This window comes from Cervus canadensis, chromosome 16, assembly GCF_019320065.1.
Source record: "Cervus canadensis isolate Bull #8, Minnesota chromosome 16, ASM1932006v1, whole genome shotgun sequence".
In the NCBI taxonomy this organism is placed as follows: Eukaryota; Metazoa; Chordata; class Mammalia; order Artiodactyla; family Cervidae; genus Cervus; species Cervus canadensis.
In genome coordinates, this window is record NC_057401.1 from 48,406,262 (window position 1) to 48,422,215 (window position 15,954).

Below are 15,954 nucleotides of genomic sequence, written 5' to 3' on the forward strand. Positions count from 1 at the left end.
ATGTTTAGAATAGCTGACTTGGAGAATACTTGTAAGAATATGAGAAAATTACTGAATCTAAGCATTTGAACCAGTTTAATTAGCTTTAATTAATGGTCATTGTTTGAATGACAGGAACAGAGGCCTTTGCCACCATGTAAGTTTCTGCACATAATGAAACAGCACATTTCATCTGACTTCACACGACAATTTACATGATGACAGCTTTGCTGTCAATCCCAAGCTCACCACATATCAGATCAACTAAACTAGGCTTCACTCATTCCAAAGTTAAGACTGGCAGACATTTTATTCTGATCTAATATAAGAAATGGGCTTCCTGGGTGGCTCAGATGGTAAAGAATCTGCATGTAAGGCAAGGCACCCTGGTTCTATTAGCGGGTCAGGAAGACCTCCTAGAGAAGGGGACGGCTGCTCACTCCAGTATTTCTGCCTGGAAATCCCATGGAAACAGGAGCTTGGTGGGCTACATTCCAAGGAGTCTCAAAGAGTTGGAAATGACTGAGTGACTAACACACACAAGAAATAGTTGTTTTAAATTGTGTAAGGATGAAGAATTAACAGTGAAATCTTTTGAGCTTTTTTTTTTTTTCCTAACGACTTTGATGTGGAACAACAGATCCTTTACCCTTGTTGTTGCTGCTGCTGCTAAGTCGCTTCAGTCGTGTCTGACTCTGTGCAACCCCGTACACGGCAGCCCACCAGGCTCCCTCATCTCTGGGATTCTCCAGGCAAGAACACTGGAGTGGGTTGCCATTTCCTTCTCCAATGCATGAAAGTGAAAAGTGAAAGTGAAGTTGCTCAGTCGTGTCCAACTCTTAGCAACACCGTGGACTGCAGCCTACCAGGCTCCTCCATCCATGGGATTTTCCAGGCAAGAGTCCTGGAGTGGGGTGCCATTGCCTTCTCCATATCCATGTTGACCTTTGAGTAATTGCTGATGGGTTTGTCCCCAGGTCTGTGGAGTACAATCAGTATTCAATAGATGCTAATTGCATGGAAAAATAAAGGGTGAAAGGTTCTATTTTGTGGTCAATTAGACAAGATTTTTTTAATGACTGGCAAGAACAAATTCAGAGTGGAGATTTATGGGTTTATTCTATGTGGAAAGTCTGAATGATTCCTGGAATTGACATGATGGTATCATGACCTCCCCCTTTTCTTTCCTTATTTCTCCTACCTCAGTCTGCTTTGCAAGTAGCTTTCATTTTCTTCTGTTTTCAAGGAGCCTCCATTTTGTTGTCTAGCATGCAGGATGAGGTGAGGACTATCTTGACAGTCAAGCAGATTTGAATTGAAAGGCAGATGCTTATCAACATTGACCAGACCTAAGAGCTCTTCCCACCAAATGGTTGCGCTCAGTGCTCCGTCACTTCATCATGTCCGACTCGTTGTGACCCCATGAACTGTAGCCCACCGGGCTTCTCTTCCCTGGGATTTTCCAGGCAAGAATACTGGAGTGGGTTGCCATTTCCTTTTCCAGGCCACTGAATGGTTAAAGGGATGAAATGCAGTACTTGACAATGTCATTAGATTCACCCAGTGGATTGATACAGGATCATTTGTACAAAAGAAGTAGCAGATGAGTTTAGTAAAAATAGTAAAGATACTAGGAAAAATTAAACAAACTAGCAAACTAAATAATGTGTTAGAAAATTGGAGCACATAACCAAGAAATCAAAATTGCATTTTTAATTAAAATCATGACTTACATTTTAAAAATGAAATAACAATAATATTTTATTCCTATAATTACCTACATGTATCAATTTTCTCTTGCTGCATAACAAATTCCCACAAATTTAGTGGCTTAAGACAATACCTGTTTATTAACTCACAGTTCTTCAGGCAGAAATCCAGTATAGTGTCACAGGGTTCTCTGCTCAGGGTCTCAAAAGACTGAACCCAAGGTGTCGGCAGTACTGTTATTTTCTCTTGAGAATTGGGAAAAGTCAGTTTTCAAGCTCTTTCAGATTGATGGGAGTATGTATTTCCTCACTTTTGTAGAACTGAAGTCCCCTCCATACTGCCAGCAGTGGTATGGGAACTGTTTCAACTCCTTCTGAAAGTGTTAGTAACTTTCAGCATGAATATTCGTTTTATTACAAACCAGCTAAATCATGTATCTCTGACTTTCTTTTTCTACATCTAGGAAAAAACCCTCCTGTTTTCAAAAATTGCATGTGATTATGTCGAGCTTACCCAACATAAAGTAACCTGAAGGGTTAAATCCAGTCTTCTCAGTGCTGGGAGTTTTTGCAGATTCTGTATACTAAGGGGAGAACAATCTTGGCATTAAAGTAGAATTCTGCTGATCACATTGTATATGTTGGAGTTCAATCACAACTGAGAATTAAGCCTTGATTTGGATTCAATTTTGTATTGAGTGTGTACACGTTTATATGATCTAAAATAATAATACAATGAAGTATATGATCGGACCTCAAGATCGGACCTCAGTTAATCTCAGAAATTCTGTATAACTTACTTTAATCAGCATTCAATGAATTATGACTTTTTTTTTTTCCCCCCTTTGGCCACATTGCACAGCTTGTGGGGATTTTAGTTCCCAGACCAAGGATCAAACTCATGGTCCCTGGCATGAAAGTTCAGAGTCCTAACCATTGGACCACCAGGGAATTCCTTCAATGATATATCAAGAGAAAAATATTGTAACAAGCAGTGAAAGGAGACCAGTAATATATATATATATATATATACATTTTAATTTTGGAAATAATGCAGATATACATTCCATGGTATTCATATGTCAGGTTTAGGAAAATGTGCTACAAATACACATACATACACATGATTCCATGGATTCTATGAATTATTAAGTAATTTTAATCACAAAGCAATTCAGTTTATTCTGAAAAGCAATCAAACTTTGAAAGCTTTATTCACCATTTAAGGTCTCAATCAATGTCAAATTAATCGTCTGCCTTTATAATCTTGAATTCCTTGTTTAAAAAAAAAAAACTGACCTTTAAAAATACAATAGCCTGAAATAAATTTATTTCACTCAGGTATCCAATATTATACATTTGCTAAAAGCAGTCAAAACTGAGGTCCTAGCCTCTATGAAAGCTGTGTTCATTTTTCTTTTATTTTTATTCTTTCTCTTTTCATTTTAAAGTTAGAGTTAAAGTGGATCTATTATCTCTGGAGATTTCTAGGGAATACTATTAGGCCTATGGGAAGAAAGTGAATCTTGAGAATGATTCTTTACTTAATGTGTTTATAATGAGAGCTTAAAAAAAAAACATGGCTAACCTGTACTTAGAAACAACATATAACTTACTGCCTTCCTTACATAGAATAGTACTGTTTTCATTTATCTTTAACAAATTGATATTTAGCTTTAAGATTACTCATTTTTATACTTTGGGGGACAATACTATTTAATGTGTACCTTATCATGCAAATAAGATAATATTTATGACACTGTTACAGGATAAAGACTGAGAAAGATGAATTCTTAGTGGTTAATTTGACATAAAACAGCTTGACTCATGATAAAAAGAAAGCAACCTGTTTAAGCGCTTGGATTTATTTTTTCTGCATTGGTGATATTATACTTTCAAAATCCACTTAAAGAAGTCACTGTAAAGTGAGGAAAGGAAATAAAAGACTTCAATGAGAAGGCTTTGTGCTTTAATACATAAAGCAATCCCCACAGTAATGCATGCTACAGAAAATGGGTCACCTTCAAACCACCCTTGAAAAAAATAAAAGCAGATAAAATGTAATTTCAGATTGAGTTCTTAGAGCATTGATTTATAGTATGTATATCTACTTGACCTTTATTCATTTTACAAAAATGTGCATGTCTGAACACATGAAAATGTACAAATACCAACCCTTTCTCTTTTTTCTCTCACATACAACATGTACACATGTCTAAACATTCTCAAGCACATTCACATGTTTATCTGTGTGGCTATTGCTGCTGCTGCTAAGTCACTTCAGTCGTGGCCGACTCTGTGCGACCCCATAGACAGCAGCCCACCAGGTTCCCCCGTCCCTGGGATTCTCCAGGCAAGAACACTGGAGAGGGTTGCCATTGCCTTCTCCAATGCATGAAAGTGAAAAGTGAAAGTGAAGTCACTCAGTCGTGTCCGACTCTTGGCGACCCCATGGACTGCAGCCCACCAGGCTCCTCCGTCCACGGGATTTTCCAGGCAAGAGCACTGGAGTGGGGTGCCATTGCCTCCTCCATGTGGTTATTAGTACATTGTAACTAGTACATTGATGAAAGGACCACACATGTTAATGACCATTTCTTTAATGAAATAGTTACTCAAATTTGTCTTTTAGATAACAGATTTTTTATATGTCTCAAAGCAAATTATAATGTAAACGTGCAAAATCTTCAAAAAATAATTTTAATTGATATAAAAGTAAGTTATATTCTCTTCAACATAAATATTGTTTACTCCTGCTGTTGTTTAGTGGTTAAGTTGTGTTTGACTCTTTTGCAACCCCATGAACTGTAGCCTGCCAGACTCCTCTGTCCAAGAGATTTTCACCTCTTTCTAATTGACTATTAATTGTCCAAATCTGTAATTGACACAGCATGTTACTTAGATGATGATTTCTAACTATAAATGTAATATCAGTTTGTATTTTAATAAAACACAAATATAACATTTTAAAATTATATAGTATATGCTTATCAAAAGTTTCTATAGAAAATTGTGATTTGAGAGGCACACAACTATAGAAAGAGACAGTGTTTTGAATGGATATCGTTGTTATTATGGCTCATATTGTTCCCTACTGGCCTCGACTCCTGTGTCTTTGAGAAAAAATACTAAGTGACATTCTCTAGTGTGTAGTGCAATCACTAGTTGGCAGTCCAAAGCATTTTTTTTTTTTTAAACAGGTCAGGAAAATTTATTTTTTGACAAATGCAAAGACAGTTCAATAGAGGTAACAACATGGTCTTTTTTTTTTTTTTTTTGGAGGCTAATTACTTCACAACATTTCAGTGGGTTTTGTCATACATTGATATGAATCAGCCATAGAGTTACACGTATTCCCCATCCCGATCCCCCCTCCCACCTCCCTCTCCACCCGATTTCTCTGGGTCTTCCCAGTGCACCAGGCCCGAAACCATTCTCATTAATGGAACCATAATATTACAATTGGGTATTGTTCCAACTGATGTCACAAAGCTAATACTTAGGTAACTTCCATCTGTGGCTAAGCTAATTATCTGACCAAGATTCAATGTATATGTGTATGCTTCCTCTCAAGAGAGACTGTTTAGAAAATTAATGAAAATGACATTATAATTTCCAAATTGAAAGGAAACGCTTGGTTTAAGTGCTAGTGACATGCATTTATGTAACTACCTGGTTGGTGTCTCAGCTTTGTATCTTTCTATGTGTGTCCCGAGGAAGCAGCCTCTCTGTGCCTCGGTTTCTATATCTACAAAATGATGATGTTAATAGAGTTGTACCTGTAGGGTTGTTCTCAGCATTAAATATAGAAAGTATATAAAACCACTAAAAATTGTCTAGCCAAAAGTAGAAGCCTGATAGCATTTTCTATCACTATTTTGGATCCAATTAGCACATATGAGTATAAATTGATACAAATGAAAAAAAATATTGCTATCCTGGGCTCATTTGGATATAAATGGAGATAAATGAAGGAAAATGGACAATATGAAGTCAAATTCTCTACAGTATCCTCCAAATTTATGATATAAATGTTAGAATCCACATTTTACATATGAGGGATTCTGAAGTCCAAAGACATGTATTAAGTTACACAGTAATGTCCAGGCAAGAACAAATGGATTTGGGACTCCAAACCTAAATTTTGATGCTCATAATCATAGATTTTAGATCATTCCATGATTAACATTAGAGTTAGTATTTGGGTCTGCTTGCTTTATTAGAGTTATTAGATACACTTACTAAGAATTTAGGATAGAACATATAGCTGTTGAAAATTAAACATGTTAAACTATTAGAATTTAGTTTAAAAATTTTATCTCTCAAATTTTTAATTTTAGCATATCATTGATCATTTTGAGAATTAAAATAAAGCTTATAAAATATACAACATAGTGCCTGCTGTTCAGTAAAGGCAAATAATAAAAGTAATAACACACAGACAAAATGGTAATAAATTAAAAAATTACCTCTAGCTATAATACTGTATCTTGATTACTAATAATTATTGGCATTACTTTCTGCATTATTTTTGGCATTTACTTTACATTTAGAATAAACCATACAAATTTATCTAGCATTCTGAAAAATAACCATATTTGAAATCTTACATAAAATACAATTTTACTGCAAAGAGAGATTCTGTTTCTGACAATTTGATAAGACTAGTTTATTGCTAGTTTATTGTTTAAGATTTTTTTTTTTAACCAAAAACCTGACTGTGAAAAATATTTTACAGCTTTGGAATTGTAGGAAAGAAATTATTTTGACCTTGTCTACTCATATTTTTCCTCCTGAATCCAGGCACCATTCCAATGACCTCTCAAACTTTTACAGAAGTACCTATTAATACATTGTGACACTCTCAAATTATATAAAATAATCTTTAAAAGCTTAAGTTGTAAAATATGACAATCTAAAAAATTAGTTAGGATGCTCCTCACATGTAGCCACACATGCAATCTTCAAGGAGAAAAATAAAGATGGAAGAGAACACCCGGTGAAGAGTATGTTTTTTCTTTAATGGGATGTGTAATATATCCAAGCACATCAATTTTTATTGTTCCCAAGCATTGTAAATAGTCTTTGTTCTTCTTTGCTCTTCTGTGGCTTACCTCGGGGGAGGTGTGGGCCTTTTTGAAATGCATTTCTACTCTCTTAAATAGAAGGTGAAATATTTCCAGATGATAAATAGCTTTGGGTCTGTAATCCAGTCAGGGGAGTTCTGAACTCACATTGGGCTGTTAAAGGGAATTCCCAGCCTTGTAAAGTGGTATTCCTCTTGCTCAAATGACAACAGTCAAGCTAGGAAGAACAAATGAGTCCCCTTAGGGGGCAGAATGGAATAGAATGCCAAATCTTCTTGGGCATTCTGTGGCTTCTAAAAGACAGAATTTTTGCATTGTGTCATTACTCAGGCAGGGTTATAGATCATCTTTGTGTCTGGTCTTCTTTCATCAATAAACAATTCCTTGAACATAATCTAATCACTTTGTAGCTCTTACAACGACCACTGCAAGGTTCCTGAGAACTGAGCAACTACTACAAAACAGGAATGAATGTTTACCAAGGAAAATGTAGCAAAAGTAGTTTGTTTTATGCGTCATAAGATTATTTCAGCCAAAGAAACTCACATAAAATTTCCTTATATTCATTTTGGCCCACTTATCAGAATGAATCCTGTATGTAAATAATATTATTTCCTATCTCACGCATGAACTGCTGAACCATAGTACTAAGTCACTCTACAGCCTTCATAATCATAGATTTTCAAAACTGAAAATAAATATTACCACTTCCATGCTGCTATTACACCAAAATTTACTGAGGCACATCCTATACTGGGAAGTTTCTTTCTTAGACTAAATGTGTTTATGAAGATGGCTGGTGGAAGATGTCTGTAATTTGTGTTACAAGGATCTCAATATTAAAGAGGGCATAACGGCAACCCACTCCAGTATTCTTGCCTAGGAATCCCGCAGACGGGGAAGCATGGCCGGATACAGTCCATAGAGTCACACACAGGGACATGACTGAAACAACCTAACCCCACACACACACACTGTTATGGCACCATATTGACTCGTATATACTTAAAAACTGAAGAAGAGATGGTCTAAGATAGAACAGTAAATATTTAAAGACACATCAAGAAGTTCCTTGTTCTAGCAGACACATTTAGAATGAAAGCCTAAGTTTCTTAAAGAAGATAATGACAACATAATTAATATTAATAGGCATGCTTGTTTTCAACTTAAAGAAAACAAAGACAAAATTCAAATGCAATGCTTGAATCTTGCTTGGATCAATGTTTAAAAAAATAAAGAACTATATTTGGAGTGATAAGAGGAGAAAATTGAACATGACTGGGTGATGACGGCTATAATCTTGATTGAGGTGGTGTGCAGGGCATCAGACAGTATAGCCAATTTCTTTTTTTTTTTTTTTTTTTCATTTATTTTTATTAGTTGGAGGCTAATTACTTAACAATATTGTAGTGGTTTTTGTCATACATTGACATGAATCAGCCATGGATTTACATGTATTCCCCATCCCGATCCCTGCTCCCACCTCCCTCTCTATCCGATCCCTCTGGGTCTTCCCAGTGCACCAGGCCCGAGCACTTGTCTCATCCAAAAGTCTACAAGCAATAAATGCTGGAGAGGGTGTGGAGAAAAGGGAACCCTCTTACACTGTTGGTGGGAATGCAAACTAGTGCAGCCGCTATGGAGACAGCGTGGAGATTTCTTAAAAAACTGGAAATAGAACTGCCATATGACCCAGCAATCCCACTTCTGGGCATACACACTGAGGAAACCAGATCTGAAAGAGACACGTGCACCCCAATGTTCATCGCAGCACTGTTTATAATAGCCAGGACATGGAAGCAACCTAGATGCCCATCAGCAGACGAATGGATAAGGAAGCTGTGGGTACATATACACCATGGAATATTACTCAGCCATTAAAAAGAATTCATTTGAATCAGTTCTAATGAGATGGATGAAACTGGAGCCCATTATACAGACTGAAGTAAGCCAGAAAGATAAAGACCATTACAGTATACTGACAGTATAGCCAATTTCTATAAACCAGTAAGTGGGTGAAGGATTGGTGACTGGTCAAATAAATTCAAAGCTACTCACAAGCATTTGTATTGATAGGGTTCCAACTAAGGAGGAACAATTCTGAAAAAGACTCAAAAATGCCAAAGATTAAGAGAAAAGGATGATAAAACATGGAGATTAACTGATGGTCTGTGTACAGAATTCCTCCCACCTGCATGATAATGCATGGAATCCAGACATAAATGAGTCTTATGTAAACAATAAAGACTTTTTTTTTTTTAAGTTCTGCTAAAGAAAATCTGAAAAGAATTAGGCCACTGATAGAACCTCATTGTCCATTCAACCTAGGACAAAACTGTAATCAATAAATTCAATCTGCAATTTCAAAACTCTATTCATAAATATGAACTGTTGAATGAGAGTCATCAAGCATTTGAGGAAAGCCAGTGATATGAAAAATAAAGGTTCAAATTCCAAAAACAAAATGTGATCCTGAAGGAATAGAAAGTTTAGGGAACACACACACACGCACATATATATACAAATTAGAGTTCTTGAAAAGATTCGGGCATTCCCAGTGGACACAAAACAAAAACATGATTCTACTAAGTGGGGACATTCATAGTAAATGAAAAAAATCTTGGAAATTAATATGTCTGTGGTATGTGCGTATGTATGCACACGTGGGGGCATGTTTACTGACTTTGAAAATATAGAAAGCAATACATAATTTTAAGATGAGTTTTAACTTTTTCACATAATAGACCAAAACATATAGGAATGAATAACTGTAGAAAGAGTATATTATTTATAGAAGGTGCACAAGGTCTAACATTGAATGAATGAATTCTAGATAAACAATAGAAAAGACAGAGGATAGAACTTCATTATGAAATAATCATAGAAGGAAGTTTCTTAGTCCTGAAGGAAAATAGTTTTTGAATTGAAAGAATTTGCTAAGTGCCCAACCCAATGAAAGAATCACAAATGTATCAACTCATATCTGGACACACTATTCAAAACAGAAGCACACATAAACTCATACTTGGAGACAATGTTCTAAATAATTAGAATACCAAAATGAAAACAAGGCTGCAAACATTTTAGAAGAAAATATAAGGGGGGAGAAAAAACAAGCTCTTTACTTGCAATGGATATATCAATCAGACATCAGTGTTACTGTTGGTTTCTGGAAGACAATAGATACAGATTTCCCTGGTGAAAAAGACAGAGAAAAGGAGTGTAAAAGTTGTATATGATAAACACATCCATACTCTGATTTTAGCCATTTCAATGTATTATTTTGATTAAAATACTTGTGATTAACATAAATAGATGTAAATAAATTCATACTTATTGGAAAAGCAAATTGTTTACAATATAATCTAAAAAGCAGGTTAGATTAATACCCATAATACCATAACACCCATAAACACATAGTAAAGTAGTTTGCAGGTATTTACACCAAGTCAAATATTTGTTTCAAATTATGAAGTTGAAGAAGACTCTTGAGAGTCTCTTGGACAGCAAGGAGACCAAACCAGTCAGTCCTAAACGAAATCAACCCTGAGTATTCATTGAAAGGACTGATGCTGAAGCTGAAGCTCCAACACTTTGGCTATCTGATGCGAAGAACCGATTCATTGGAAAAGATCTTGATGCTAGGAAGGATTGAGGGCAGGAGGAGAAGAGGATGACTGAGCATGAGATGGTTGGATGGCTTCACTGACTCAGTGGTCATGAGACTGAGTAAATTCCAGGAGATAGTGAAGGATAGGGATGTCTGAAATGCTGGTGTCAATAGGGTCACAAAGAGTCAGGCATGAGTTAACAATTGAACAATAACAATGAAGTTTTAACTTTCCAGTAAAAAAATTTGTCAAAATTATACATTTCTCTGCCCAACATACTCTATGCCCTTCTCATGCCTGGTAACCAATGCTTATCCTGGGAAATAGCAAATGGAAATAAAATCACTGCTGGTTGTAGTGATATAAAAAGTATTTTCCATTTTATGTGCACTTTTAAACCCAGAGAAAATAAGAATAAATTTCTTCCTTTTTTTTTTTTTGGTGCATCAGTTTCTAAAATATAATCAGGGAGATGCTGGTAAATACTTAACTTTAGGCTGGCTTTCTCAAAACTTTTAAGCACTGGAATTCAGATTTGCTCACATTCTGAAGCTAGTCCTCAGTATCTTTTTTAAGCCTCTCTTGGCATCTCATTTTCACGCTCCATCTGAGATGACTTGGAAAACATGAGAAAATAACAACACCATTTCCACAAAACAACTGCCTGGACAGTGCATATTTCTATATACACCATTTATGGAACTCTGTTTCTGGCAGAAATTTTAAGTGTCAATACTAAAAGATGATATTACTGGAGTTGGCTGCTTCAGTCTGTAAATATAGTCAGCACCTACTCAGAAACAGCTTTTAAAGCAAAACAATTGGAATAAGAAACATTCCTTGCTGTTATTTTTAAATTGCTATAAAGGAAAATAATTTTATCCTTGTGGAATCATTAGCTCGCTATACATGAAGCTTAAAGCTCCTCTGTAAAAGGGCATCGTGTGATTGTTCACAGTTACACAACCCAAAAGATGAAACTCATTAAGTGAACTCTTCTGTAATCCTCTTCTGCTAAATGAAAGGAAGATGAAGGAGCTTCATAATGTAAACTGAGCCTGAGTTGCATTGCTAAAATTTTTAAGAAATCAAATTCATCTATGGAGATCAAGTTCTGGAATCATTCAAGATTCAAAAACTTTTGATTCATAAAAAACATCACATTTTTGGTCTGGATAATTACCCTTCTGTTTGTATTTACCTGTTTATTATGGAATTAAACAGGACAACACACACATAGTCATCACATCACTTATGAAAGGATGAGCAAAAGCCATTGAATCACTCAACTTCCTTTAAAAAATATAATGCAGGTATTAAAAAGTAATTCTGAAGAATTTAAAATTACACTGGAAATGATTATGGTTATGGAAAATGTTGACAGGTTTCTCATTTTTATATCACGTTTATATGTATTTATAATAAGAGACTATTATATATACATATAAAATTATGGGCTTCCCAGGTGTCATTAGTGGTAAAGAACCTGCCTGCCAATGCAAGAGACTCAAGAAACACGAGTTCTATCTCTGGGTCAGGAAGATCCCCTGGAGGAAGGCATTCTTCAGTATCCTTGCCTGGAGAATTCCATGGACAGAGGAGCTTTGCATTCTATGGTCATTAGGGTCACAAAGAGTTGGACATAACTGAAGAGACTGCACAATACCGCAGCACATAAAATCATATATAAATATATATAAACTTGCAGATATATTTATATAAGAATGTGTATATATATAACAGAAAGGGTATAAAGTGATAGAAGTTATCTCTAGGTAAGAGGATGGTGGGGATTTTCATGTTAGCTTATAACATTCTCTACTCAAATTATTCTATATGTAATACAAAAAAAAATTCTAAGATACCCAACATCAGGCCAACATCATTTAACATTAGAACTAATGTTGCAAAAATACTTATACTTTTAGCTAGTCATGCATGTAGTGGACTCAATCAATATTGAATAAATAATTTTAAACATTGCCTGTCAATGCCGGATACTGCAGGTGATCTTCTTTAAGGTATTATCATGCAATAAACTGCTATAACCATTCTAATCCTCTCGAGAATTTTACCTTCATCAATCTCATTTTCAGTTTAAATTTTAACATCTTTTCACATATTTCTTCTGAAGCTTTAATCTCTGCAAAACCCAACTTTAAATTAGAAGGAAAAGATAGACGTGTAAGGAGTAGCAGCAATTGAATTTCATTTGGATCTTGGATCCATGAACTGAAAACACATTTGCTTTTTTAGTCTTATGTCAGTTTGAAAAGAAAACAGGTCTGATTTTGGCTAAATGGAGATATTTTTGGTAACTCTACTTGGATCACATTGTAAAAACCTACTTAGAATTTTCACTTGGTTCCCACAAAATTAGCAGATATTCTTTGGGGCCATTGGCAAAATGGATCCAGTTTATAAAGTCATTGCTTTTGCCTGTCTCATATCTTCAGATAAATTTGAAAGCAAAAGTAATTCTCACTGTGCTGAAAACCTTTAATGGTATGGGTGAAATTTGTAATTTGAAATTCCTAAGTTCAAAGAACATTTATCTACAGCTTGATTTTACGCTTGAAACTTCCTATGCTTCATAGCAGTTTATAAAAAATTAGGAGGAAAAAACTTCTTCCTGTCATTTTTAGCAATTTTCCTTAGACTTGAGTAAAATATACAGAGACTTTTAAGGAAAAAAAAAAGATGTGGTGCTCCTTTATAGTTTTCTCATTGTTTAAATTATAACATCCACCCAGTATAAATTCTTTGCTTATGCACTTATGCAAGTGTACTTCAGAGCCATTTGGAATAAATACAAATTCACAAAATGAATAAAGTCATTTAATGACATTAATATGAAGGATGATGTTATTTTACTGATTCTAAAGGATGATGTTGAGTTTAAGGACAAAGATGTGGCGAAGTTGATTTTTTTTTAATATTACTAATACACACAATGCCTATTTGCAAAGGATTATTATATGCTTTAAAATATTTTCAAAACTTTTAGAATGTGTTGAAATATTAAGAAAAACAAAACTCATTTTTCTCCAAAATTTTGCAAGAGAGTTATACTTGCACGAGAAATTTAAAATATGGCACCAATGGTTTCAGTTACACTAGAAGTTTAACATATTTTCTTTGGTTACTCTGTTGACTGGAATGAACTTTTAAATCTAAAAATTTGAACATTGAAATCAGATAAAAATATTTTAAAACATTTCAGATCAGCATCTGGATGAAAATTAATATGATTTATAAAAATAAGCATCCTTTTAAATCTAACTAGAATATGAATGTATATTATTCACATTATATATATGAGTATACATATTCTTGGGAATTCCCTTGCGGCTCAGCTGGTGAAGAATCCGCCTGCAATGAGAGAGACCTGGGTTTGATCCCTGGTATGGGAAAATCCCCTGGAGAAGGGAAAGGTTACCCACTCCAGTATTCTGGCCTGGAGAATTCCATGGACTGTATAGTCCACGGGGTTGCAAACAGTCAGACACAACTGAGTGACTTTCACTCATACATATTCTTAGAGATTGTATATAATGAAACATTTATATCATATGATATGCATGCATGCCCAGTCACTTCAGTTGTGTCTAACTCTTTGTGACCCCCATGGACTGCTGCCCGACAGGTTTCCCTGTCCTCCACTGTCTCCCAGAGTTTGCTCAAAATTATGTCCATTGAGTCAGTGATGCTGTCTAACCATCTCATCCTCTGTGGCCCTCTTCTCCTTTTGCCTTCAATCTTTCCCAGCATCAGGGTCATCTTATGTTAATTCTTGGACTCCAGTTTGAAAAACACTGATTTACAGTATCACAATAATAATTTCTCTTCTTAATGGTCCTCTCCTCTACTATATTTATATGTCTCTCATTCCTTATTGTATTATAGTCAATTAGACATGTGCTGAATTTCAAAAGAAATCAGCAGAAATTCAAAACTTTTCTATATTACATTTCAAATATATAGTACAGATTAGAGCTAAACATTTGTGGATCTGAAGGAATAATCAGTTATTCAACCCATCATCTGGCTGAGTAAGATTGAATAACTCATTGAGAGTCAGTCTGTTAAAATGAGGTACTCCATCATTCATATCTGAAATCGACCTGGTACGCCAAAACTGCCCTCTCCTTTCAAGTGAAAAGATAGTGTTTTCTGAGCTTTGCTTTGTTTTTACTATATGTCTCAATGGGTGCACATTATTGACTTCTATCTTCAGGGTATTTGGAAGGTTTTTGATATAATATGTGTGCATGCACGTGCATGCTCAGTCATGCCTAACTGTTTGTGTCACCATGGACTGATTTAATATATATCAGCTAATCTATTTTAATACAACAGTCACTTAAAATGAAGCAATAAGTATGCTTAAGAGTTGTGCATTTCATTTTATGAAATTTCATCCCCCAAAGTATGTGAAAGAAGTAAATGTTCAAAATCATTGTATTTATGCATGTTGATGGATTTGGGGCTATACTTCTGACTTCTGTAATGCATGGAGAAATAAGATGGATTGATGGGAGAGTTAATGAAAGGATAGATGTGTGATCTATCTATGTGATAAATCAAAAGTCCTGTATAGTAAGATTGAAAGGGAAACAGTGGAATCTCTGAGATATATAGTATATGTAGGTGCTCACCATACATTTTCCAAATTTTTCTGTTAAAAATATTTGTAAAAAAAATTGGTGATAAAAAAGGGAAAAGGGAAAAAAGAGCTGTAAGTTTTTGGTTTAACTTTTCTGATAAAAAAAATTATACTGCAATTATGACTTTTTAACATGTGAGCATCCCTTTAATGGTATTTCTCTGTCTGTCTCTCTCTCTCCCTAAAGCTCCATTCCGACTTAGATAAAGGAGAGGGCACCGTAAAATACACCCTCTCGGGAGATGGCGCCGGCACCGTTTTTACCATTGATGAAACTACAGGGGACATTCATGCCATAAGGAGCCTGGATAGAGAGGAAAAACCTTTCTATACCCTTCGTGCTCAGGCTGTGGACATAGAAACCAGGAAGCCCCTGGAACCTGAATCAGAATTCATCATCAAAGTGCAGGATATTAATGATAATGAGCCGAAGTTTTTGGATGGACCTTACATTGCTAGTGTTCCAGAAATGTCTCCTGTGGGTGAGTAAGCAAATAAAAATTCTGTCAGATGCTACAATGAGGCCTTTTCAGCATGTATTTTTCTGCAGGTTGATGGAAATATCTTACTTGTAACCCAGAAGATTATTCTTGCACTATGTAGGATACAACTAATTTCGTTTAATTTTTCAACATTTTTTTCTGCTTAACTTTTTTCCTGTCTTGCTCCATTGTAAATGCTTGAATAGATACATAAATATCTAGGATATATAACATTTCTTCACTATTTTACAATCTTTATATTTCCCTGAATTCATAGAATGCCATTTTATTTTAAGGACATTGCTCACTTTGTACTGAAAGTGATTGCCATTACAAATTCAGGCTCCTACACAGTTCTGGAGGTAACACCAAATACCAAATAGTAATTCTAGGCCCAAAATAAATTACCCAAAACATGTA

The 15,954-nt window shown here is 35.1% G+C and overlaps 1 protein-coding gene across 1 annotated transcript in view; it reads left to right on the forward strand.

Moving 5' to 3' along the window:
• Nucleotides 1–15,954, forward strand: part of CDH12 (cadherin 12) — a 440,616-nt gene that overhangs the window by 215,619 nt on the left and 209,043 nt on the right. The window contains exon 3 of the mRNA XM_043489178.1: nt 15,240–15,534. Coding sequence (XP_043345113.1) covers nt 15,240–15,534 — 295 coding nt within the window. The remainder of the gene's footprint in view (nt 1–15,239; nt 15,535–15,954) is intronic.